Source organism: Vitis riparia, chromosome 11 (genome assembly GCF_004353265.1).
Source record: "Vitis riparia cultivar Riparia Gloire de Montpellier isolate 1030 chromosome 11, EGFV_Vit.rip_1.0, whole genome shotgun sequence".
Classification (NCBI taxonomy): domain Eukaryota; kingdom Viridiplantae; phylum Streptophyta; class Magnoliopsida; order Vitales; family Vitaceae; genus Vitis; species Vitis riparia.
Window position 1 is genome coordinate 14,244,014 of NC_048441.1, and position 27,900 is coordinate 14,271,913.

A 27,900-nucleotide genomic window follows, 5' to 3' on the forward strand; every position below is an offset into this window, starting at 1 on the left:
TGTTTTTTAATTTTTTATGGAATAGAAAAAAAAATTAAAATATTTGATTTTTTCTATCAAACTAAAAAATAATTAATATTAATGAGTTATTTTTAATTAAATAAAAAATAAACATCACTTTAAAAAATGTTAAATATAAAAATTAAAAAACGATTAATTTTATTATAAATAATAATTAAACTTGTATGAAATCAACCTCATCTTTCATAAGTTAAAATTTTGGGTTTTTCATTTTCAGCTCCAGCAAGAAGTTGAAGTGAGAAACTGAAAGGAATCAAAACAGAAATTATGATAATAATAATAACAGAGAGAGAACAGGTTAAACTTTCATCTCCCTGTTGCTCCAAGCCCTGGGGGCTCAGCTGATGCCCGGGCTCTCACTACAGATCCGCCTAATTCGACCCACAGAGACCGCCAATCCAAAACCCGACCCGTTCCATGCCCTAAACGGCTAAACCTTCGTTGACACGCACTCTCTCTCTCTCTCTGACTCCACTCTTCAAAGCTACTACCCTCTGCAATCGAACGCTCCTCTGCAACAACGCCACTCTCCAAGGCTTCCAACAGCGCAGACCCTGGTTCAACAAATGGCCCACAAACCCATAGAATCCGAAGCCAGAGACCCTCACGTGCCTGTAACCAGCTCCATTTCCTCCGGCGAAAACACTGTCTGGGCCGATGTTACATCTCTTCTCCAAGCAGCCTCTCAAGGTCGATCCTTTTTTCCTCTACTCGATTCTAACTCCCTCAAACTTATTTTCATTTCCCTTTTTCCAAGAAATTCCAAGAAAAGAAAGGAAATCGAAAGCAAAGTAATGGACTTGGAATTTTATTGGTTATTTTATTTTTATTGTTATTTCCCGATTTTCTTTTTGGATTAGTTGAATTTCAGTTTGGGTTTTCGCTTTTGTTTGAAGCTGAGCTGTGAAAGATGTATGTTTTTGAGTGTTTTTAATTTTTTCTTTTTTTGCCCTTGGGTTTCTCGGCAACCTAACAGAAGGTAATCGTTTGTGTTGTGATTACTACTGAGTGCTTTTTCGACGCTGCTTTTACATACATTGTTATTTCGAAATCAGATTCAGATAATTTTTCCTAATTTTCGTTGTAGATTGGCAAAGAGCCAAACAAAACCTTGGAGAAAAATCCATTTTTTTACTCAAAAATTTCCCAGAAGCTATTTCCATCCCCCACAAAAAGAAAAAAAAAGACAAGAAAAAGAAAAACAGACCCTACATGATAATCATTGTATAACGATTATTTTACATTTGTTACTTGTTCTGGTTCTCTTGGATAAGTTTATTGATTTTCCTTTTTGAATAATGCTGAGATAATTTATACAATGTATATGGTTGGTGTGATGTGTTGTACTTGAAGTTTGCCTGATTTAGCTTTCTTTCCTTCTGTCTGGTTACAGGGCTTCAAGAGGGTGAGCTCATTCATGGAGATAATTTTAATCTTTTTGCTGCAATGTCTGCTTTAGAGGTATGGCTACATCTTGATAATATGTGCATATTGTTTGGTTACCATCTTGATTATACTGCTATAGGGTGAGCTCCTATAATCAAGCACCTCAGAAATGTTAACTAAATTATACCTTACTGTCTTTCTCGCTAGATATATACTTAGGCCACATTTTGTTTTCTGGATTAGGGACTTTGGATCCTTGGATATGTAAAAGGCCTTGGTATCCTGATTTGCTTTTTAGATTGTGGGCTGAAATAAGATCACAGATTGGAAAACATATCCAATTCCCCTGTTTGGCTCACATGACTCTAGGTATGAGTGAAAATTTTCTGTCCAGAAAATGCTTACCCATTCATAATGCTCCCGGTTAAATGGCTAACACAGGGAAGCCACAGTTCACAGCTGTCCTTCTATAACTTGCCATTCAACCCAAGAAAAGAAGATAGGCATTCGGACATGGAACCAAACCTAGTGGTGTCTTTTTACCACAACAATATGAAAAAACTAATAAATAGTTATAAGTTTTTGTTCTTAATGATGGTTTCATAATTTTGGTGCACATATTGCACCAAAGTATGGGTGTTGCTATCATGGAGTTGATGCAAAGATATTGGAACTGTTACCATACATGAAAATGGGAAATTACATTGCAACAACTACTAGTGATAGAAGTTAAAACTAGCTGAAATTGTAAATCAAACAGTTGAAGTCCCAAGCACTGTCCTAAGAACAAGCAATATAAAGAGTGCTAATCAATGTCAAAATGGCTGATGCCAATGCCTTACTAATTCCACATTCAAATATACACTAAGACTAAGTAACTACACCTATTTCAACATGAGGGAAGAAAAAGCAATCATGTGGCTCCATCCAAATAAAAAGTTCACTGAAAAAGGATTAATGTAGCTTAACATGTTAGATGACATGATGATCTGCATCTTTTTTCCAAAGTCATATGAAGTATTCACAAAAGTTGAATCATGAGTGGAGGAAGGAGTTGGTCTATTGAATTGAAATCTTTTGAAATCTCTTTAGAGGAGGTTGGAGGGAAGCTCTCTGGGAGAATCTTGGAGAGAAGCACAGGATTTTCTTTGTGGATTAGATTTGGGGAGCTCAATTTGTGTCATCTTGTGGAGGGTGTGGAAGTCTATTGCAATGATGAAGATGGGGAGCAGTACAGAAAAGTCTGGGTGGAAAATGCCAGAATTTTTTAAGATAAGGTGAGGACTTTAAGGGCTCTTTGGGATACTATTCATTTCCTTACTTCCTTTTAGGCATCTTGCACCACAACTTTCAAGGGCATTCCCCTTAATGTAATCCAACTTGATTGGGTGTTGGTGTGTAGGTCCAAAGGTGTGGGCTAGTAAGGAAGAGGTTGTTTTGTGTGATTGCCTTACGGGGTATATGTTTTTTTTAATATTTTGGAGATGCCATTTGTTAGTTCTTTGTTTTTGGGAGGATTTCTCATCATTCCTTTGTCCTTGTAATCCTTATTTAATATATTACTTTGTTGTTTCTCATAAAAAAAAAAAAAGTCTGGGTGGAAAATGGTAGAGTTCAAGATGAAGCGTCATTTGAATAGAGCAAATAGATTCATTTTCTATGTGGTTAGCTTTGTGGAGGCTTAGAGATTTTCATTGTGTCTTCAAGAAGGAAGAGGCTTACTTGAGGGGTGGTCTATTTTGGCCGAGAAACTTTGCCATCTTAGTGTAGGCCTTTTTATTGAGGCAAGGTTGCCTCCTGCCCCAACCAACTTTAGGAGTGTGGATGTTGGCTTCAGCTCAAAGGAGGGGACGAAATGTTTGTATGTAGATGCTATTAGGAAGGTTCATAGTAGGGTAGGTGAAGCAATCTAGGTCCGGGTGGGACCGAAGATGTTCAAGATAGAAAGGAGTAATTGAGGAGTTGTCTGGTTGGGAGGTGGGGTGAGGGTTCTGATCCTAGCCCAGTTTTAAGCTTGTTAAACAGTTGGGTAGCCATTAATTGGCCAATGAGAAGGGGAGTGAAGATTTCTCTACTGGGGGGAGCTCTTCTGTTGTTTGACTTTGAGGATTTCTTGGACTTTGAGAGAGTGCTCTTAAGGGGTTTAAGAAGGTTTAACGAGAAGGTGTTACATCTGGAGAGGTGGAGCCCAAAGGTAGGTTGCTTCCAGAAAGATGGTTAGGCTAAGGAAGTGTGGGTGAGAGTGGTGGGATTACCTCATCACCTTTGGAGTCGGAATATTTTCAAAAAGATAGGAGATTGTTGTGGGGTCTTTGTGGTAGTGGATGAGGGAACTACTAGTTGGCACTTACAATGAGCTAGAGTATTGGTATGTTCAAATAGGAGTGTCACACCAAGGACGTTATAGGTAGTAGAAGGTTTGGTTGTTTTTGCTATATAGCTATGGTAAGAAGTACCACCTTGATTTTGTCTAGTGGAGCCAAAGGGCAAAACTAGTGGCTAGAAGGGAAGGGTTGAGGGTGAGAATCAAACGTGTGTTGCCAAGTGCTGAGGAGCCAATATTGATGAGGCAAAAGGAGGTTATGGGCATGTCACTTGTTGATTGCAAGAGTGGTTTGGTACGGTGGGAGGTGGCCAACGCCTCTAAAAAGGGGTTTATAGAGGTGTTAGGGGGCGATGGTGACAAGGGAAGTGCTTCAAGAAGTGGAATGTCTTAAGGTTCCTTAAATAGAGGCTGGTAGTGGAAGAGTGGGGGTGAGCCAGGATGTGAAGTGGGCAACTAGAGGTCCAACGGGTAGTAGTGGGAAAGAAGCCTAGTTTAGTCGGGACCCAAAGTCTAGTTCTTTTAAGTGTGGGCGGAGTGGGATGGCCCGGGCACATTTAGGCCTTAAGTTCTCTCATGGGGAGGGCTTTAAAAATGGGGAGAGGGCTCCTTCGAAGTCCTTAGTTGCAGATGGAGTCTTCGTGAATGGTGGTAGGGTTGGTTCTTCCCCACAGTTGGCGCCTCCATTGTCACTTGGCGGAAGCAGCAAGATTCCTAGGTTCGTCATTTCTTTATGTTGCCTCTGTGGGGGGTGGGACTTCTTCTACTTTTTCTCCTTCTTCTGAGTTAGATGGTGATTCTCAAAGTCAGACAAAGGGGGGAAGGGGGGAGTTTTCCCATCTTGAGCACTTGGCACCGCTGAGGATGATTTTGGTAGATGGGAGATTGGTGGAGTTTTCAGCAAACAAGGGAAAGGAGGTGGTGGTTGGGGGGAGGTTGGGTGAGACAGTGAGGAGGAGAGGGTCTCGGTGGCGGGTGAGGGGGATGTTGCGCTTGAGGAGAGGGCTTTTAGTAGTTTGGTTGCCTTGAGTAATTTCTTAGGCATGCCAATAGAAGGTTTTGAGGAGGAGATCTTGACGCTTCTTAATAAGATCAAGAAAAGGAAAGGACGAGAGGGTCAAGCGTTGAGTAAGAGAACAAGTAAATTTGTTTCCTCTCATTTTGAAAGAGAGCTTAAGAAGTTGGAGTGGTTTGTAAAATACCAAGGGATAAAATTAAAAGGAGAAAGGGATTAGAGAAAGTGGGGTGTGTTCATTAGGTGGTTTATGAAGTTAAGAATTTTCTCTTGAAACATGAGAGGGGCCAATGACAACAATAAAAGAATGGTTTTAAAATCTTTCATCAGGTTGCAAAGGGTAGATTTGGTCTACCTTCAGGAAACCAAAATTCAAAAGGTGTCAGTAGGGTTGGTGCAAAGTCTAGGAAAAGACAAATTCTTAAAATGGGGTGAGCTAAAGGTAAAGGGGGCAATATGCGGGGTCTTGGTTTTTTGGGACAAATAAGGTGTTAGAGCTAGTGGGTATAGAAGTTGGGATTTCTTGCCGTTTTAAGAACTGTGAAGATGGGTTTGTCTAGGTTTTCACGAGGGGTGTATGGTAACTCAGATGGAGGTGATAGAGAGGGTTTCTAGGTAGAATTAGGGGCCATTAAGGGTCTGTGGAGTGGCCCATGGTGCATTGGAGGTGATTTTAGCATTGTCATTTTCCAAGGGAGCGTACTAGTAGGTTGTCTATGGCCATGAGAAGGTTTTTTGAGGTAATTGAGGACCTTCGGTTGAGAGATCTTCCTTTGCTAGGAGGGTCTTTTACTTAGAGCGGAGGCTTGAATAACCTTACCTAATCAAGGTTAAATCGTTTTCTTGTCTCAGAGGGGTGGGAAAGCCATTTTAGCGGAGTGTTGCAAAATATCTTACCTAGACCTATGTTAGACCATTCTTGATTGTGGAGTGACTTGGTGTATCACTACGGACTTTAATATGGTCAGATTTCTTGGAGAAAGGACAAATTACTCAAAGATGCCATTAGTAATGAGGTGATTTTTGGAGACAATAGAAGAGCTTCGATTGAGGGGTTTGCCTCTCACAAGGGGCTCTTTCACTTGGTGTGGTGGCTTGAATAATTTGATCATCTTCTAGGCTAGATCACTTCCTTGTATTTGATGAGTGGAGAGCCATTTTAGTGGCTATATTAGAGTGTGTTGTATAAGCAGTAAGCCCACTTCTGATCATGCTCTTATTTCGATGGATGGAGTAGGGATTAGAGGTGGAAAAACTCCTTTTCTGTTTTGAAAATGTATGGCTGAAAGTGGCAGGTTTCCAAGATCTAGTTGGGAATTAGTGGGCAAGCTATAATTTTAGTGGCTCTTGTAGTTGCATCATTGCTAGCAAGCTAAAGGCTCTAAAGCAATATATCATAGTTTGGAATAGAGGTGATTTGGAATGTCTCCACGAACAAAAAGGTCACCCTTAATCATATTGGTCTTTGGCATGCCAAAGGAAGAGATTCTAGTCTTTCCCTTGAGGAAACTGAGGCTAGCAGAAGGGTAGTGGAGGATTTCAACAAGTTGGCAAACATAGATAATTATGGTTGAAAGAAGGAGATAATTTTTTTTTTTTGATAGATAAACATAGAAAAAAATTCATTAAAAGAGGGAAGCAAGAAGGCAACTCGAAGCATACAGGGAGTATACACGAGAAGCCCTAAAAACAAAAAGCACAAAGAAGCTTACACCCACCAACCCTCAATTAGAGCCCAACCAATCTACAAAGCTAAATAAGGAACGGGGCTCTCCATCTAACCAAGACTTCGTCCAAGAGAAAAGATTACAAACGAAAGAGGCTTTCAATCTTTGGATCGACAAAGCCTCATTATCAAACACTATCCTATTTCTTACTTTCCACATCGTCCAAAATAAACAAAGGGGAGTTGCCCGCCAGATTTTCCCACGCTTCTTGTCTACAAAGGAGGCGGACCAGCCAAGGAGAGTGTCTTTAACCGTGAGCTGAAGGACCCAATTAACTCTAAACAACGTAAACACAAGATTCCACAGCACCCTCGCCTTGGGACAATGGATAAGGATGTGGTTAATTGTCTCCTCGTCATGGATAATTATGGTTGAAAGAAGGAGATAATAACTCAAGTTCTTTCACAAATTGCTAATGCTCAAAGAAGAAGGAATTTTTTGTTTCTATCAAAGTGGGCAGAAGAAAATTAATCGAGGAAGCTGAGATAATGAATAGGGTGATTAATGTGTTCAAGCGCATTTGTTCAAAGCTAGGGGATTAGAGATCAAACATAGTAAGTTTTCTTTTCCTTCTTTGGAAAATGAAGATTTGGGGTTTCTTAAGAAACCTTTTTTTTGAGGAAGAAGTTCTTTAAGCTCTCCCCAATTGGTGTGGGGATAATGCTTCTAGTTTGGATGGGTTCACATTTGGCAATTTTGGTGGGACATTGTCAAGAATGAATTAATGAACTTTTTGCGAAGATTCATGACTTGGGTCACTTTGAGAGAAGTTTAGACATCACTTTTATTGTGCTTATTCCTAAGAAAGTGAGTGCAAAGGATTTGAAGGACTTTCACCTTATTAGTTTGGTGAGGAGTCTTTATAAGCTCCTAGCTAAAATTTTGGCTAACACATTGAAAAGAGTGGTGGGGAAAGTGGTATCGAACTCCTAACATTCTTTTGTTGAGGGTAGATAAATTTTGGACATAGTCCTTATAGCAAATGAACCATAGACTCAGGGCTAAAAGGCTCTAAAAGTGGGGTGATATGCAAGATGAATATTGAAAAGGCTTATGACCATGTGAATTGGGGCTTATTGTTTGCAATCATGAAAAAATGGGTTTTGGGGTGGGTAAGTTGGATGAGGTGGTGCATTTTTTCAGCTTGCTTTTCGGTTTTGATTAATGGGACCTAGGTAGGCTTCTTCCAAAGTTCTAAAGGCCTAAAACAAGGAGACCCTCTTTTCCCTTTCCTTTTCATTATGGCAATGGAGGTGCTTTCTTATATTTTGAAGAGGGTAATGGAAGGGGGCTATCTAGAGGGCTTCTTGGCTAGTGGTAAAGGAAGTGTGAGTATGGTAGTGTCTCATCTTTTATTTGTTGATGATACCTTGATTCTTTATGACTCTAATAAGGAGCATTTGGAGTTCATGAGTTAGGCCTTCATGTAGTTTGAGGTGATTTCTAATTTAAAAATTAATTTGAATAAAAGAAAATTGATCCCAATAAGGGAAGTTTCTAATTTTGAGGATTTCACTAGGATGGTGGGGTATAAAGTGGGCATTGTCCCTTCCTCTTATTTAGGCCTCTTTTTGGGAGCCTCTTTTAAATCTTTGCGAACTTGGAATATAATGGAAGAAAGATTTCAGAAATGGTTCAAAATGTGGAAGAGGTAGTACTTATCGAAAGGAATGAGACTAACTTTGGTAAAGAGTACTCTTTCTAGCTTACCAATCTACTACATGTCTTTATTTATAATCCATTGTAAGGTAAGTTTAAGATTGGAGAAGATCCAAAGGGACTTCATTTGGGGGAGGAGAGCTCCAAAGTGGATCTCACTTAGTGAACTGGTTAATAGTCTACATGAATAAGAAGGATGGGGCTTAGGTATTAGAAATTTGTCTACTCTAGATAAGGCCCTTCTTGGAAAATGGTGTTGGAGATGCGCTTTTGAGAATGAGTCTCTTGGGAAAATAGGTGATTGTTGGGAAGTATGGGGAGGAAGGGGGGAGTTGGTGTTCTAGAGTTTCAAGGGAAGGTTATGTCATGGGTCTTTAGAAGGCTATTAGGAGCAGTTGGAAGGAGTTTGATAAAATGGTTGAATTTAGGTTAGAAAATGGTAGGAACATGCAATTTTGGAAGGACAGGTGGTGTGGTGTGGATTCCCTAGACAACGCTTTCCCCAAGTTACTCTCAATAGCCTCCACCAAAGATGCCTAGGTATATCAAATGTGGGAGCAGTTAGGGGAAGCAGGTTATTGGAATCTAGTGTTCACAAGATAGAATTATGATTTGAGAGATGTGAGAGGTGGAAGCTTTTTTCATAAAGTTGCAAGGGCACGTGATTAGAAAGGGTTTTGGGGATGTCATGGTTTGATGGGCCATCTTTACTGTTAAACCCTATTATTTATTCCTAGCAATTTGCAAACTGAAGGTGTTCCCTTCAGGCTTGTGTGGAACCCTTGGGTCCCAAAGTGGGTTAACTGTTTTGCATGGGAAACTTTATGGGAAATAATTCTAACTCTGGATTAGCTAAAAAGGAGAGGTTGGTGTTTATCGAGCAGGTGTTTTTTTGTGTAAAGGAGAGGGGGGAATCAACAAATTATTCCTCCTTCACTGCCTTAAAGCAGCCATGCTTTGGCAGCTTATTCAAGCTCTGTTTGGTGTTCAATGGGTGATGTTGCCTTCAGTCAATGATGCTCTTTTTAGTTAGCATGGAGCTTTTGTAGGGAAGAAAAGGAAGAAGGCATGGAGAGCAGCTCCTTTATGCTTATTTTAGGAAGGAGAGAAATCAAAGAGCCTTTGACAATTCCAACATGGTGAACCAATCAATCGCATGGTCCTTTATGTATGTTTTTGGATTGGGTTAGTGTGCATTTAGGTTTTATCTCATTTTCATTGTTTGATTTTATTGTTTGGTTAGGTTGTAAGTGAGGCGAGGGTGTTGTTTTTAGTGTATCCCTCTTCTTTTTTGGCCTTTGGTGCATTGTATACATTGTATATACTTTTGTTTGCCCTACGTTAGGCACTTTTATTATAACTGCTTTTACCAATAAAAGTTATTTTTTGTATTCATTTAAGGCACCCAACATGTAGACACAGTGCATTTCTTATCTAACTGCTTTGAGTTTGGAGGGAGTGATAATTGTAGGGACTAATTTTAGGTTTGAGTTAAAGTGTGGAGCGGAATGCCTTTTGAGTTTTTAGCTTTGAACTCAAAACAATTCTCATCAAGTATGGTCTGCAAGAATTGATATGTTCCTATTTTTGTGAAGTTGTTTGTTCTTTTGAGGCGTATTCTTAATATCTTTTGACCTTCCTTATGTGTTGTATTTGCTTCTCATTTTAGATAATGGACCCAAAGATGGATTCTGGTATTGTTTGTAAATATTATTCTGTTGACGAAGCCATCGAGAATGGTGCTGCTCCAGTTCCTCTTAGCTTTGATAAAACTATTGATGTCCAATGCACTATTGACATCATGGACCATCTTCTATCATGCGAGGTATTTTCAACATTACGTTTCAGTCAGTCCAACTGGTTTCCTTGTGTTCTTCCTTCTAAATTATAATCTCACATGGCAGGCAACATGGCACAAGGGTCATTCATTGGCACAAACTGTCTTTTCATGCATCTATCTTCTGAGGCTTGATAGAACTTCTTCACATGCTATATTGCATTCATATTGCAGACTCATACGTGCAACCTGCAAGGCAGTTATTTCAGTTGTCTCAGACGCAAGAACACATGAAGTAAAGTATTCCAACAGTTCTTTTATCCTCCCCTTTTTGTAATTTAATGGTTCTTTCTTGTTTTCTCTCCCCCTAACCCCTGCCAAAAAAAAAAAACAAAAAATATACTTCTTCGCGTATGCTATTTATCTTTGTTCAGAGTGACTATTTGATATAGATAATTAGTTATTCTGAAATTAAATTATATAGACAATTTGTCTAGTTCTGGCATTGAGGAGTTAGCTTCTCAAAACTAAAACGATGTTTTATTTATGCTCCCTGGATGGATATAAGGAACAAATGGAAGAATGTTTAGGGTATGGCTTCCTGGATGGATGTATGGGGCAAAGAGAAGAATAAAGCAAAACAAGGTTTGGGGCACTTATACATCACTACATTTGTACAAAATGTTTTCACACATCCTCATAGAAGAAAAATTCATTTTTGTCTACATACATATTTTCTAAATTGCAGAGTTACAATATTTATTCATTTTTTATAAGCAACTTTTCTTGAATGCTTTTTGTTTCAAATTCACTTCTGATTCCATTGGTTTCCTTGGTAGGAAGAGGATCTTTTTACAATGACATATGGTCTACCTTTGAATGGGGATGGAGATGGAAAATGCTTATCAATGCTAAATGCAGTAGAAGAAACAATCTCTCGCCAATTGCGTGCTTGTAAAGCCCCATCATCTAAAAAAAGGGTGTTGGAAGGTAATGACATGATCATTTGCGCAAATTTAGTTTCTTTTCTATTAGTAAAGCACCATATATTGAGACTATAAAGACTTGAAACATGGTTAATTTGATGGGTCTCAGAAAAGGAGGAACTATGAGAGCAGGTATTATAATGAGTCATCAAGGCATGGTCCTAGCTGATCGGTTTTCACCATTTTGATAACACTCCAGTAGTATCAGCATAGCTAGGTGGCTCTTAGGGATTGGTTATGCCAAAAAATCCATCTTGGATATTATAATATTCAAATAGAGAGGAACCTATAAAAAAAACTACTCAAATAGAGAGGGACTCACCAGATGTTATTAATTCAATCACAGGTAATTCCTCTAGGCTCAGATTTTGGCCTCTTATTCAGGAGTATAGAAATATCCTTATGCAAACCTTCTCTAGTGATGAGACATCAATAGAGAAGCAAATGAAGATACAGATTCTATGGAAAATTTAACCAGTGAATAAATAGACAAATTTTTGTGTTGATAATTTTCCAAGGGAGATCATCTGTATCGTGATGAAAGTTTTACAGATAGGTTGAAGCCCTGGATTGGTGTTGCTTAGACTCTCTTGCTGAATCAATTTCAGCAGTTACTGGAAGAGAAAAGAGAAAAAGAAAAGAAAAAGAGCTTCCTGTGATAAATGGAGGTGGAAGTTGGCTATTGGCAATGAACTCTGATGTAATCAATAAATCTGCTTTCTAGGTTATTGTTGTTCATTAGTCCCACATAGTACCACCAGTTGTTTATGCAATTAATGATGTCTGTTATTGTTTTGAGTTGCAGTTTTACCATCTATTTTCCATTACTACCCTTTTTCCTTATGCAAACAGTATTTTCAGAGGATTTCTCTTGATTATTGTACTACCTATTTTACTGCAGATATAGAGCCGTTACAAACTAATCTTGATTTGGAAGAAGGTTATTGCAAAGCTTTGCTATGTCGCTTACGCTTTCGTAAGGTCTTACCCTGTGTTTACTCTCTCTTTATTGCTCATGATTGCTCCCAGTCTATTTCATTATATTTTTTCCTTTGAAAATAATATTGCCCTGGCCTGCCCTATCCAAAGTGGCAGGGGCTTTTACGATTACCAGCCCTGTTTCTTCATAATCATGTGTTCATGATTACCAGTCCTTTTCCTACATGATCATATGCGTCTCTAGATGTGCTTCTACTATTTTGTTTCTCCCTGTTTAACTTTATTCTTCCTACCGCCCATCCTTTCAGGGCATTAGGAATACTTTAGTATGTTGAACTCTAGAGGAAATCTAGAAAATAATTGCATGCATTATTCTTTAAAATTTAATAGACTTCTAAAATAATTTCAAGAATTTGTTTTACCCCTGTTGTGGCTTATTTGTGTGAGCCTCAGTTTATTTATTTGGAGCTATGATTTTATCCATAAACAAGCTTTTGCTATGAAGTTGAGTTGAGATGGAGTATTTCCTATCTTGTGACATATTGTGCATTCTAAGAGTATGATGAAGAATGGCAAGGGTTAGTGGGTTTATGCCCCCAAAACTGCATATCATATTAGCACTTGGAAGTGAAGCACCAGCAATGTTCAGATACAGTAAGAAATAGGCAAACTGGCAAGGTTTCTCACACTTAAATGGAGGGTCAGTGGATTTTGATGGGTGTACCGTGAGACACCCAGGTCAAACGGGCATTGGAGCAGTGATCAAAGACCATAATGAGATTGTGGTTAGAGATTTTTCAAAACCGACAGGAGAAACTTTAGTCATCAAGGCAGAGATTTTAGCCTTTCTAGAGGGCTTGCTACAAGCTAGGGCTTTAAGTCTTTCTAACCTACAAGTGGTAGGGACCCTATCGTGTTGTTATCTTGGGTGGCTAAGTTAGAAAGGCCTTTGAGGTACAATGGGTTGCTCTGTCAAATATTTAGATGTTGCACACATCCTGAACTGCTCTTTCTCTTGGTCTCCTCACTCAACTAATAATTTTGTGGATCTTTTAGCAAAAATGGAGCAATGATTCGGTTTCATTTTGTAGGAGATTATTTACCCCCTTGATGAATGTCAAGTTGCTTCTCCTTGTACAGTTGCATGTGGTACTCCAGCGATGTATAGATCTCTTTCTTCTGTGGGAGAAGATTTCTCCACCACTTCTTTTGATCAGATTTTGTAAATTTTGGAGGGATTCCTCATCCTTCACTTGATTTTTTAAATTCATATCAATGAATATGTTTGTTTCTTATTTAACAAAAGGAATATGGTAGTCTGGTAGAGTCATCAACTTGGAAAATAAGGATACTAACAAGCAAAATTGTAGATCAGTATATGTCAATGATTAAAAGAAGTAAGGTAGTCTTCTATAAAACACAAGGTGGAAAGGGTACAAATCTAAGGACACTGAAAACATGGGTTATAAACTTTGATATACTCTGAAAGACATAGGACAAAGTAAGGATAGTTTTTTTTTTTTTTTTGATAAGTAAACCAGAAATTCATTAAAGAAGAGGCAAAAAGCCACACAGCATACAGGTGGTATACAAGCGGCTAAGGCCTCTAAAACGACAAAGTAAGGATAGTTGTAGATAAAAATCTACGAGGAACTTGAAGACTTTATGAATGGAGGTGATAGAACAATATCAATAATCTATATATATATATCAATAATACTTGTCTTAGGAGAAGAGACAGTATGATATGCACCTGAAGTAGGAGTCGATGAAATCATCAAACGAAGATTGGGGAGAATATGTATGAACTAGTTCAAGAGAATAGATAATGGAGAGATTTTCTTGGAGGAGACATAAGTGACCTCAAAAAGGGAGGGTTTGAAGAGCTGCATATGGGTTATGGATTTGAAGAGAATGAGGATGGAGATATCATCATAAAGTATCTTAGATTTTTGTAATTCTTTTTAGTTTGTTCAGCTTGTTTGACTTCTTGTTGAGGAGTTTCTTCTTTTGTTCTGATCAGACTTGTGTATGTGGAAGGATGTCTCATCCTTCTTTAATTTTTTTTTAACTAATGAAAAAACTCTAGTGTGTTTCTAATTGAAAAAAAAAAAAATGATATCGTTAGCACCCCTTTATAAAAGGGGATCAACAATTACTAACATTTAAAAGTAGATCAAATACTAGTCAAATAAAACTTTGCTTCTTGCTACTATGATTGGTGGAGGCTATGGAAAGATTGTAAAGTAGTACCCAGGAGAGATTTTAACCACATTATAGACAGTTGATAGAAGGTAAGATGTACTGCAAGATGGAGAAAGAATAGGGGACATATACACACAAGAGCTAGGTGGTGGAATGTAGGAGGAAAAAATCAATAACATAAAGATATGATCATAAAGTAGGAAAGTGAAGCTTGAAGAAGTTTAGAATGTTGCCGGGGAATGTAATAAAGAATTTGCTGCCATTTTTTCCTTTTCCTGGTTGATCTGTGGAACCATTCTAGAGTATCTTGATGTTTCTCTTTCCAACTGTTTGCCATCAGATTATCTCAGTTACATTGATGAACAAGTAAGATTTCTTTGTCCTTATAAGCGTGAAGTCCTTGAAAATGCCACATCAATTCAGTTGTAAGCTTAACAGACTGAAGCAACAATTTATGGTATTGAATATGATATTCTGTTCCTTTTTTATGTATGGTCAGATAAGAGCTGGAGGATTTATATGTCAGCCTCCAAAACAAAAGCTCTGAAAGATTTTTGTACCTTTTGTTTAGTTCTGCTTGTGGGTGGAGCTTTCACCTTTCTTTTTTTCTTTTTCTTTTTTCTGAATTCCATGTCACTTAAGCATATGTATAGTTTTCATGTTTTTGCCTTGGGACCTTAAAACTATAATCTGTAACGAACTTCCATCACTTTTCTGCGACTAATGAGTAGAAATGATTGTTCAACTTTTGTCCAATCTGTTGCAATGTTGTTGCGTGAGGTTCCAGCAAGGACACTTCATCACAAATATGTTTTTCTGTGACTTAGGTTTATTTGGTGTCTTTTTCTAGTATTTATGGTTATGCTTTTCAGAACAAATATGCATAACCATTATCTCAACCATTTTCTATTTTAATAGTAGCCTTTACTATCTTTTGCTTTGTGTTCAGCAATTTTACCATGTCTTGCTTTGTGTTCAGCATTTTTACCATGTTTTGCTTTGTGTTCAGCATTTTTACCATGTTCTTATGTGCATGCGACGACCTCAAGGAAGAGGTTTGGAGTTAGCAAGAAAGCATATTGCCTCCTGCTTATCAGAGCTAGAATGCATTTATAAATCAGCTGAATTCCTTAGGTCTAGTGCATGTGGAAATTGTGAAGATGGTATAGAAGATAAAACGACGGCCTCTGGTTGTGAACCAATTGGATTTGATGCAAGTTTAAACAGTAGGTTATCTGCTCCTACCCCACCACGTGCCATTAGAATTCTTAACTGGAAAAAGGTGAGAGTGTATGGAATTAAAACTGATGATTCTAGTAATTTACTTTTGTTATAAAAATTTTGTTTGCTTTTATTCTTATAGGCAATTGAATACTTCGAGAAACTTCTTCATCATTTAGACATTATTTGTTCCTATTCTTTGGACCCCTCGTTAGAAGCTGTTTTGCGCTTTGTGGTGCAATTCCAGAAGCCTCAGCCTGATTTGGTTGCAAGAGCTCATCTCCAGGTTGGTTTTTGTTAGTCCTTCATCTCTAGTCACATTTCTATTTCTCTTAGTGATTATTGATAAAGTTCCTGCTTTATTTTATAATTTTTACTTGATTAGCTACAAGTTCTCTGTCATTTCAATTATCTATATGATGTCCTTTCTTTCCAAAAATATTCTCTGCTTTTATTGACCATGAGCAGTTAATGTTTCTTAAATCTTTATTAATCATGTCTCCTATAGCGAGTTGGTTTTGTATTGACCTCATTTTTTATGGATTAGATTCAAGTTGGATGGTTACAACTCAAACAAAATTTACTCATTTTGAGGATTTCTCATCCTTTTCATGTTTTTTATTCTTATTTAATATATATGTCTGTTTCTGATATAAAAAGAAAAAAGAAAGAAAAAAATTGCACATTTTGAGGTCTGGAGATATGTGTGTAGGATAAGCATTGTTAAGTTACAATGAGGTTGGGAGATTGTATACTAGTACTGGTTATTCTCATGCATAGTAGCATGTGCAAAATTAGTATTCTTGTGCTTTAGGTTTTGTTTTTTGTTTTTTCCAATAATGAAAAAAATTCACGTTACTAGTGATTTTGTAGTCCTGTTAAAAGGATTTTCATTCTATCTTTTATGCCATATGCTATGCTTAGTGGTTGCCATTTTTAGGTTTACACTAGTCAAGCTCATTGTTTGGTTTTGCTCCGTAGTTTTGTACGAATTTTTTTTATTACTACCTCTCTATTATCATAGTTTTTGATTCTCACCCTGATAATTTATAAACAGCTTCTTTTGGTTCAAGATGGAAAACTATACGGACGAGATCCTATCTTTGCTGTGATTTGTAGAGCTGCAGCATTGCCTGAAGTTGTGAAGAACCATGATATTCAAAAGAATGAATTTGTTGTGCAATTAGGGCAGGTGAGTATCCTTATCTTTTGTTCAGTTGTGGTTGCTGTTCATTGTTGCTTTTCTTAGGATAGTAAGAGGGTTTGGTTGAAACTTTTTGAGCTGCTGTATTCTCCATGTCGTTTGGGAAATCTGGGGAATGTTCCAGTCAAAGATACCAGGTGTTTATTTTGTCATGCTTGGTTAATATTCGGCCTTTGAGATATCATTGTTCAAATGCATCTTATGTTGGGCCTGTGTGCAGAAGATGTGGGAAAGTACCCTTCTTCCAGTTTCTTGAGCAAGATGATTCTAATATCTGCAGTTTGTTCTTTTTTCCTGCAGTTAGTGATCAATTTGCTTAAAATCCTGTGTACAAATGCTGCATGGCAAAGGCGTAAGCTTGGGAAAATTTTACAAGATTGGCGTGTTATCTATGTACAGGTTTGTCCTATATATCTTTGAAACTTAATACAAATTATTTCTGTTGATTGTTTCCTCTGTTTCTCAAACATCTTTAATCGTCTTCTATTTGCTCTTCTTTCTGAATCTACTGAGTATGTTTCATCATTTTCTCTTTTAAGGCAATGTATCTCATGCTTTACTTATTTTAAAATTTTTTAAAAATAAAAATAAATGCATTCCATCCTTCCCTTACATCAAACTTTCCCATCCTAATTTAAGTGAGTTGTTTTAAAGGCTGACGAGCTCATGTTAACCATGGCTAGATCTAGGGGTTTTTTTCCGCCTTTCTTTGGTGTGCACGTGCATGCAGATGCATGTATTTGTTTGAAGGGTCTCTCATCCTACCTTATTTTTCATTTGTCTTTCAGTATATTTCTGTTTCCTATTAAAGAAACAATCATAGTTACAGATTGTCTCCACATATTAGCAGACTCTTGATAATGATGACATGCTTTGCCCCATAGAAACATGCTTTTTCATGTGAGAATATATTTTCAATATCTGATAATATAAGGAAATGGTTTGATGTTATTATTAATTAGTAAATTTTAGACATCATTAATTGTTAAAAAAATTAGACACTGTTGATGATATGGGGATTGATTAGTTTGTTAGTGCTATAAGCTTTTTTTTTCTTTTCTATTTGTGCACTACTTGTATACTTCATTTGTACATGGGCTGCACCTCTTTTTTTTTTGTTATGTGCCCATTCTAATGAAATTATCCTATCTATTAAAAGAAATTAATTATTGAACAACTATTCAAGAGGATGTGAGGGATTATCTGCAGGGTTGTCATTCTTTTGGGACTTCTGAGAGGAGTTTGAATGCCGCCTTTCTTGTTTTGATCCTTAAGAATGATGGGGTGGAGGACATTAGATATTTTAGGTCTATTAACTTGGTGGTCTGTTTGAATGAGGTTTTGGCTTAAGAAAGTCAATGGAAAGTTGGCTTGAAAGCATCAGAATGTTTTCATGGAAGGTAGCTAGGTTTTGGATGTTGCTCTCATTGTTAAGGAGGCTATTGTCTCTAGGTCCAAAAGCTTAAGGTCAGGGGTAGTTTGTGAATTAGATACTGAGAAAGCTTATGACCATACAAATTGGGTTTTTTTGCATTCACTTGAGTCGTTAGATCAAATTTTAGATTGAGACCTTGTTGCATTATTGAGTCCTTTAAAAGTGGTAGATGGTTATAGGACCAATTGATTTAGGTGGTCTATGAAAAAGGGTTGTTCTCAGTGATCATAAATATTTTTTCAAGTGGGTCATTTTTTTTTTTTTTTTAATGGCTAAAGAGATTTTGATACCAGGGTATGGTTTATGATTGAGCTTTTTCATTTAGGAGGCAACATGGGAAAAGATTCTTATAAGATATCAACTTATGAAAAGAGGTTGGTGTTTTATTTGTAAGTTTTGCCTCTGCAAAAGGATGTAGAATCAGTTTCAGATGTTCTCATCCATTACAAGTTCCTAGCTGTTGAGAGTCCTAGGTCCTTGGTCAATTAGAGATTTGTGTGCAGTTAGCATATCGTTTTTGTTTATGTCTGTTTTTGACAATTTGGAAGGATCTCAGTGAAAGCACATTCAAATGTTTTGAATTGTAACTAGTGATGAAATTTATTTTATTTATTTTATTTATTTTCTTTTTTTTAAGGCATTATTTATGTGTTCTAGTGGGGTCATGGGGTTTCCCAATCTTTCTTTGATTTTGTAGATAGTTTGGGTTATGGAAGGTAGCCTCCTTATGAATCCCTTTTATTTTTATTTTTATTTTATTTTATTTTGTCCATTTTGGCCCTTTGGAAAGTGTTTCAAATTCCCATTTGGTACATGATTCTTTTTAGTAAAAAGTATTGTAAAGAGTATTTTATTTATTGATATTTCCATGTAAAGTTAGGAATCTCTATATAAATATTCAAAGTCATGGTGGGAAAAAGTTATGGGATTGAGATTAGTTTATAAAGACTATACTGGATAGGTAGCAATGTGGGAAAGATTGGAAAACACCCAATGGAGCAGAGTATATGGTTATGGTTGTAGATACTGAAAGTGAGAAAAATATGAGATGTTTTGAAGCTTGAGAGTTGCACCTGCTTGTTTGCCTGCATCCTGCTTGTAGTTCATAGCCATCAAAGCTAAAAAAAAAATATTTTGTAATGCGCCAACTTTCTTTTACCCATTCAACATTGTTGTAGACCAAATAGTGTCTGTCTATGTTCCTTCGATGTAAACATTCAATTCTTTGATGTCAGAACTTTCTGCACTTGTTATATATTCCAGTGGTGCAGTGTCTGGATGCTCCCTTCATTTTGTTAAATTGATATTATGTTGTTTTATGTTTATATCAATCCAGGTGAACTTTTTGTTGGTAATGAAGAAAATATCAAGACTTATACAATTCATGCATTTTGTTCTTGTAACTGATGTTTAACAGTTAGAACTAGCTTTCAAAACGGAGTTTGGAGAAATGTCAAGCATTACAAATGAAGAGGTATGCTCACTGTGTCTCCTAACTCTTTAAGTCCTTGAAATAATTTAAAACTGAATTGACCTCCACTCCTTGTATTCATTTCTAAAATACAGGATGAGAACAATGTTGTAAATGAGGAAAAATGTATATATAGCACTAATTTTTTATGATTGGTCTAGAATAATCGCTGATAAAAAAAAAAAAAAAAAAAAAAGATCTTTTGTTTCTTTTTTAATGGTTTGGTCAATAAGATATGTGTTCTATTACAGTTTGTTTGCTTTTGCAGAATGTGTGCGTAAAATTATCCAAACACATCCTCATTTGGGTAGAGGAGCAAACATATTGGATAGCTTCTCGTTTTCTCATGTTGGGGTTTGAACTGGAACTGTATTCCCCCAGTGAATATTGCATGGTATACTGGTATATTTATGTGGTCTTGATCAAGCTTGCAGAGAAACATCATCTTAAGATGGTGATGAGCAATGACACTGGTGAGTGTTAATTCATCTCTGTTTTACATGTATGGTATTTTATAAAAAGTACATAACATTATCCATTTTTCAGTTGTACATGATATTATCCATTTTTCAGTTGTACTCATGCACAGATGTGAGCTGGATCACCATTATATGTTGTCATCTAGAGGCCTGTGCCTAGAAACTATGGAGATAAAATGAAAAGGGGAGAAAATTAAATAAATTTTTTTAAAAAAAATGAATGAATTTTTCTTAACATTCTATATATTGCATTCTCTTTGGATGATGAGAATTTTGACTAGTGAAGGCATTTGCCTTGATTAGTTATCTGGTCTGTGCAACTTTGGGTGACGCGATCAAACTAGATTGAATATCCTGGATGGTATGTCAGGAAAAAAGAAAGGTAGAATACCCTGGATGGTGGTTCTGGTTCCTTGTGCCTGCAAGCAAAAATGATGTTTAGGAATAGTCCACAGAGATTTTTTTGGTGCAGAAGTTTCATCCAGCTTACGATACTTTGTACTTGTTACATAGGTAAACGGAAAGGGAAGAAAAAGAGGGATTCCCCAAAAGATGTGGCGAGGGATTACCAGATCCCACCTGCTGTCTTGTTTCTCCAGTGCCATATATCTCTTGCTGAAGGGCTCACAATGGTATGGCTTTAAATTTTTTTTTTTTAAATACTTAGGGCATATATGATGCTCTTAAGGAAATACTATTAGGAAATGAATGAGGAAAGAATTTCCCTCCCTGCCTTAGAAAGTGTGTATGAAAGAAGACCTTTCAAACTTGGTCACATATAAATTATGGTTGTGAGAACAGATCCAACCCGCTTTCAGCTTTTTGTTTTGCATCATTATTGCCAATTCGAATATCTTATTAATCAATTTTGTCTTCCAGTTGCTTGCTGCTCTGAGGAATGAAAACAGGGTTTTTCAAAGTTTGGGCCCTTTTAATACCGAGCATGAGGTAACTTTTATTTTATTGACTTGGTGTATATATCTCTAAATTGTATATGTTTAACCATGATGAGAAATCATGCTAATACATCCATTATCCAGCTGGTTGATGCCAATTTCAATTTTCTTCCCATTTCAAGTAATTCACTTGGCTTGACAGAACAGAACGTGTTCTTGCCTGAGGGTATATTGAACAACAGCACTTTCAGAAACCCTCCCCCAACATTATGTTACTTTCTTAAGAATTAAATATTTCACTAACATTCCACCCCCAGAAGCTGGTTGCTCTGTATTTCAGTAGCTAGTTATCTGCTTAGTGACATTATTTTTTCAAAGAAAAGCGTCAATTGTTTGTTTTCATCTAGTTTATTACCTTTTCCCTGTCGTCAGATATTCATTCAACACTTTGAGCTTCTACAGCAAGCCTGCATTCCTGATCACATTTCATACCTCTCATTCAAGGATACTACAGCCTATGCTCAATTCTCTGTAAGTCTTCAATGGCAGAAAATATTGTATTCATTGTTTCCACTTTTCATGACCCTCTGTTGCATAAACTCTAACCACCTCTCTTTCCATGCCCAGACCCTAGTCATGTACAATTACTTCAAAGATGCTCTGAGGCTTGCAAAGGAGCTTAGAAGTAGTTTCTCCAATGACCCAGACAGAATGGCTGAACTCCGAAAGATAGAGCAGGTTGCAGAACACAATGGCATAGCTCTAAACGTCATCTGCCGGGTAGGAGCCCTCGACCCATCCCTGAAAGTCTCCTTTGAGTTCAACCACCATCCTTACTTTGCTACCGCCGTTGTGAGGAGGTCTTGAAGGTGCTTTTTCATCATCTCCCATCAATTTTGAAAACCCTTATAGGTTCCCAAAGCATTTGTAACATTCTATTTTTATCCGATTAATTTTCCCAAGTTATTTATTGAATGAATTTGTAATTCGCAGAGGAAGAAATAAGCAATGTTGTTGATGTGAACTCAGAATCATTTATTGAGAAAGAATATATTAAAAACTGAGTTATAGAGAAAGCTGAAGAACCCTAGGGCCATTCTAAAGTTATGATTGATGAACAGAGCTTTCATTGCAGGAAGAAGGCTAGGAACACCCCCCAACCCTATATACTTCATCAACTTCCTTCAAATCATTGATGTCAAATTCTCAAAACAGGTTTTTTTTCTGAAAAAATATCATAAAATTGTTCTTAAATTTTGTTTTAGAAATTGTCATAAAAATGTTTTTGAAAAATGTTCTCAAAAACTATTTTTGATAATTGTTTTAAAAAATGTTCCTAAACAGGCCTAAATCCTCCAACATCAGTGGGGGTGCCACAGTTCATGTCTCTGATTGTACAAAGCGCTTATCTCAGCAGTTGATTAGGACAGCAAGTATAATAATACAACAGACCAATGGGCCTCCATTGCTTATAAGAAGCTCTAAGGAGATGGAAGAGAAGATAATTTTGACTCATTCAAAGAATATCGGTTGTCAAGTAGTGAATGTCAAAGAAATCAAAAACCACTGTTAAGTGGACTCTGAAGTCTGAACACGGGGAAATGCTTGTAGAAAAAAAAAACTTTTTGATTTCTTTGGAAAGTGGTCTTGTTAAAATTTTCTTCATTTTCAACTTTTTTTTATTCAATGAAATTTAAAATGTATTTAATAATAATTTTAAATATTAAAAAAAGTTAAAAGCCGTTGCTAAACGGAATCTTAAATATAAAAGGTTGAAATGACTTAAATCTTCTTTATTCCTATGACATCTTAACCCCATCCTCCCCATTTTCTTTCCTTTTCCTTCTTTTTCTTCCTTTCCTTATAAAATGGAGATTAGTGAGTCCCCATTCCCATAAAATATGGTACACGTCCACCCACCTGGACACATGCATTTGCTTAGCCACGCCACGTGCAGGCTCCACAATCCCCTTTCAACCATCAAACTTAGAATTGACAATATGACTAGACTTCCCAATTCGACATTGTGGATATCACACAGCTGTTTTCAATTATTTGTTTTTATTTTAATTTCCAAGGGCACTATTGGGATATATTCGGAAGATGTCACGTGGCCTAAACAAGATCCAGCTGGCAGGTCAGGCCTGTTCCACGTGGAGCATTTCTGTAATATGCTGTCTCTTCTTGAAATACCCCTTGGATCCAGCATATATTACTACAAAAATAGGGAAAATGCTACTTGACGGTTAAATTGGCGGTGCAATGGTACAATTATTACTATTGAAATTGAGAGCTTATTTGAAAACATGATAAAAGAGAAAAAAAAATATATTCAAAGTAAAATTATATATATATAATAGAGCATCCTCCTTATCTATAAAAATAAAGATTTACATGATTAAATATTTTTAATGGTTCATTTATAATATCAAGGGTATTTTATTGGATAGATATATAAAAAAATGCAATCAATAAGATGACGTTATTAAACTCAATTTTATTTTTTATTATTTTTTAATTTTTAATTTTATTACTTTAATATGTTGATTTAGATCTTATTGTACATATTTAAGTTTGGAATTTGATATGTATTTAGGGATGGTATATAGGGATAAGATGGGGTTGAAGACGTATCGCATCTCAACTACACCTCATTTATTCAAAATAATTTTCATCATCATCTTATTAAAAAAAATTAAATAAGACGGGATATGTATGAGAAATTCTCGGATCTATCCCATCATGTTTAGCTTTTTTTAAAAAAAAAAAATATTTTAATATTTTTTAATTACATTAAAATAAATATATTTTATAAATAATTAAATTATTAATTTTTTATAACTTATTTTATTCAAAAAAAAATTATTATTATTATTATCTCTATATTAAAAATAAAAAAATAAAATTTAAATTAAATTTAATTTTATATATAATCTGGGTGAGACAAGACAATGCCTAAACCCATTTCAAGTTTTTAAAAAAAATTCAAAATTCATTTATTTAAATTTCAAACATGTCCAATTAGGAACAGATGGGATGAGTATTAAAAAACTAATCTCATTATCACCTATACGTATCCCTGATATATTAGGTTAACAACTCTTTAAATATTACTAAATTCACTTCTTCCTTTTTTTTTTTCTTAAATAAGTGTGTATAATTTTGAAGGTATAAATGGATTAATGGAATTAGTTAGCTACCTTATCCCATTCATCAATAACAATTTTGAATATTATTTTTTTCAATTTTAATGCGCCTCGTATTGCTAAAAAATGGGTGACATGTGACATGTCATATAAATGAAGGATAGCATCGTGACTGGGACAAAATGGGGGAGAAAAAGGAGGAATAATGGAGGAAGAGAGGCCATAAAAAGTGGGGATCTTGGCCATTCCTTGGCAAAAGCGGTAACCACAAGGCCAGACCATCCATCCTGCTTTGCTATTAATACCACATATGCACGTCAAGAGCCCACCTTTACTGTTTCTATTCACCTATGTAGTGCCATGTGATAAGTCTCTATTTCCATCTCGTCCAAAAGCTTAAAGCTATTTTATGGAAGAAGAGATGTCGGATTCTCACCCTGTTAATTTTGAAGGAATTCAAACTTTGGACATATAGGTTATTATGATTGGTTCTCGAAAAATATTAAGGAAAGAAAAAAAATGTAAAAGAAAATGATTTTTTCATATTTGGTTGTATGAAAAATATCATAAAAAATCAAATATAATTAAAACTAATTAAAAAATTGTGTATTTTTAAATTATTTAATCTTTATATTAATAAGTTAAAATAAATAAAATGAGTTTAAAGTAATAAAAATAATAATTTATCAACTTTTAATCTATCTTTTTATTTTCTTTCACTTTTTATTTTCTTCTACTTTTCCTTTGTATTTTCTTTCCCTTGCATTTTCCTTCAAATTTTCTGAGAACCAAACAGAGCCATAGTAATCACAATTAAGAAAAATTCTAAGAATTTAGAACGGTCAATAGGGAGCTAAGAAATGAATGGAAGGAAGGCATGATATAGAAATATACATGAATAAACTTCTCATGTTTCTAGGTGGTAATTAAGGAGCTCTTTTAAACTTTTCTTTGAGAAAGGTGGTTCAAATATCCTTTTATGTCAAATATGCCCCACTCCCCATGGCATTACGTGCTTGCACCATTGATAGGGACTACAATCTCATAAATGAAATCATATAAGTCTTTGCTATTGTTAATTGTAAAACCACCGGTATAATGAGGAATTAAGGGTGTAGTTGATGGGATGACCGGATGCTATGCTAGAGCTATGCCAACACCCCATTTTTCATGTGACTGCATTCAACATATTTTTCATGTTTCAAAAGTTCAAGTTGGTAGATTTTTATGGCTTGAAATCTATTTCCATGATGGTAGAGAACCTTCTAAAGGTTTTGGATTAAGACCTTATGATGGGAGTCAGGGAAAGATTCTTATGAGTACCTTGTTGATTTTTTGGATGTTGATATGGATACTTGTTGATATGTGAATATTTGATTTTTGAATATTGAAAATCTTACTGACACTTGATTCTTATTGATTTGAATATTAGATATGATGTTGATGACTGATTTTCCTTCTTTTTTGGGACAAAAGGGGAGAAGGATGTTTTGTTGATATTGGACAGTGGTACATGAGTACCTATTTTTCATGTGTTGATGCAAATCATTTGTTTGACTATTTTGTTAAAAAAATTTTGTGAGGTGTATTGATATCATCTTATGAATACTTGTTGCTTCTAATGATTTTATTCATAATATAAAGGTGTTACTAATCATTATTATTTTTTAGTTTATTTATAGGATTTGTAGTACCTAAGGTATGAGGTTGAGTGGGTAAGTATGAGACTAGGTGGGACTTGCTTGTACTCATTCGTGTTGTGAAATGATTTATCCCAAAATTGTCAAAAGGGGAGATTGTGACTGATTAAGTTGGTCGGCGATTTCGAGTTAAAACTCCTTAAGCGTTCTCCTCACTCAGTTTTCCCAAATCCTTTCTCAAATTACTTACCTAATAAAGAACTTCAAGGTGTTAAAAACACTTTGAGGTTAAGGTATGTAGTTGAGGTAGTGGATGGATGAAATCAAATTAATTGGATTTTTCAAATTAGTGAAAATCTATTAAAGAGGCTTTAGGAGACTTAGGTAATGATTTTTTTTGCTAAATATTTTTGCGCCTTGTTTCAAGATTGATCTAAATTTATGTATGATTAATCTATCTTCAATTGGAGCAATTTCCAATCGTTGGATTAAGGGTTTTCCTTCCTATTTAAATCCAAAATTTTCATTATAGGGTTGGAAAGGATGCCAACAGTCGTCACACACATCCATCATGCTCTTCTTCCATTCTAAGTGTGGGTGTGGTTGTTACCTAAGAGAATCCAAGCCGTTTTGAAGTTTAAAAACAATTTTTGATTGGATATTTTTTTTCTTAAAGCATGGATTGATTCATTTGTTTCTTCCATCCACTCTCTTTATGGTTATTAGGTTGATGTAAAACTCATTTTCTTTGTGTGGATTCCAGAAGTTGAGATCAAATTTGATATGAATTCCAAGTATTCTCTAAAAGAAGAAGATGAGTAGCTAAAGTGGAAAGGTGTTAGGCAAGTGGTTTGAGAACAATTGGTAGACTTGAGTTAGGAAAACCTAGTTCTCAATCGTTGTTCTTTATAGTGGATGTTTTGGTTCTCTCATAGGCCCATGGTTTTTTTTTTTTTAAAAGAGTTTTCATGTTAAATCTTAATGTCATTACTTTATTCTCTTTATCTCTTCATTAGTTAATTTTCTTTGTGTTTATCTTGGCCAAGAAAATTACTAAGTAGATTAGTAGAGAATTTGAGCTAAAATTTGATTGTGTAATCCTTGAAATGGTTTAATAATTTTCAGCTTTGTTTTATTTGAAGTTAAGGGTATTTGGATTTGTATTTAAAGTATTGGAAGTTGATGAAAATTTTAATTGAGGAGTATTGTTAAATTTACATGTAAATTGTATTATTTTACTTGTTGTGAGAGTGTTGATGCATCTATTCTTTCATCTGAATTAGCTTGTTTGTTAATAAAGAATTGAAAAGGAAAAATATAAACAATGAAAATTTCTAAGAGGAGAGAATCATTTTTAGAGAATTTTTTCAAATCGTTAGTAACACTTATCCCTCCTCCTCTTCTTCCTCTAAGTGTAATCCATAATTGAGATTCACTCCCAATTTGGATTCTTCCTTAGTTATTCTCCTCTTAAGCCTTCTCAAAATACTGTTGGGCCTCTTGTTTGCCATTAAAGAAAGCAAAAATTGATCCATTTCAATAAAATCCATGTCCATGAGGACTTTTAAATGGCCAAAAGATTCTAAGGTCCTAAATTTGGAAGTAGGTACTTACTATTGCATGGAGGCTTTGTTTATTATAATCATATCCGCAAGAAGTTCAACTTCATGCCAACACTATCTAGCAATTGTATATAAAACCTTCAAGCGATTATTACCTATTAGGAAGCATAACTAACTATTAGAATAGAGTCCTCAAAAGCATAACATGATATAACAACAAATAGATTTCATTATTATTTATATAAAGATTTCAATTTTCTCTTTCTCTATCCCATCTATGCATTGTGTATGATGAGCATTTAGGCTTACATCACTTGCATTGTACATATCATGGGTGCATTAAAAGTTGTATAAAAGATTCAAGTCGTAAGTTTCTTACAAGTTGATGACTCATTCATAACTAGTTCATAGACTTAGATAATCCATCTAAGATTGTAATGTACTATATCCTAATTAAATGGATAACTTGTTTTGGTCATTAGAATGAATTTCTCATTATGAATACACTAGTATATATGGTTACATATTGAATAGGATCTACAGTAAGTCATGATATAGGCTATTGGGTAGTCATGATTTCACCGAACTACTGTATTGCTTGAGCTCTCAACCTTGATAGGATATTGAGTTAGTGTTAAGGTCTTCACTAACTTTGACAAAAAAAAAAAAGGCTCTAAGGCAGTCATGTATTCCTTATGGATTGGATCACTATTAATTAAGGTATGTGACAACAAGTATTCTTAAGATAAGAACCATGATATTTTATGAGTTTGAGACAACGTGTTTCCTTGGGTGATCCTAAGGATAT

General features: G+C 35.6%; 1 protein-coding gene across 1 annotated transcript; it reads left to right on the forward strand.

The window, feature by feature from the left end:
* The first annotated feature begins 341 nt into the window (after positions 1-341).
* On the forward strand, positions 342-21,843 carry LOC117925233 (N-alpha-acetyltransferase 35, NatC auxiliary subunit). Its single transcript, XM_034844187.1, has 16 exons — positions 342-711; positions 1,415-1,482; positions 9,801-9,956; positions 10,036-10,203; positions 10,748-10,898; positions 11,796-11,875; positions 15,048-15,320; positions 15,402-15,545; positions 16,317-16,451; positions 16,764-16,862; positions 19,316-19,372; positions 19,638-19,842; positions 20,362-20,480; positions 20,728-20,796; positions 21,177-21,275; positions 21,372-21,843. Exons 1-16 carry the CDS (start codon positions 588-590, stop codon positions 21,609-21,611), a joined length of 2,187 nt encoding a protein of 728 aa, XP_034700078.1. The 5' UTR covers positions 342-587; the 3' UTR covers positions 21,612-21,843.
* Positions 21,844-27,900: the final 6,057 nt, after the last annotated feature.

Excerpts from the sequence above, each read along its gene's own strand:
- LOC117925233 (XM_034844187.1), top strand. The coding sequence starts at position 588 with ATGGCCCACAAACCCATAGAATCCGAAGCCAGAGACCCTCACGTGCCT. Across the intron at positions 10,204-10,747 it reads CAGACGCAAGAACACATGAA|GAAGAGGATCTTTTTACAAT; the intron begins GTAAAGTATTCC and ends TTTCCTTGGTAG. Across the intron at positions 20,481-20,727 it reads TTGCTGAAGGGCTCACAATG|TTGCTTGCTGCTCTGAGGAA; the intron begins GTATGGCTTTAA and ends TTTGTCTTCCAG.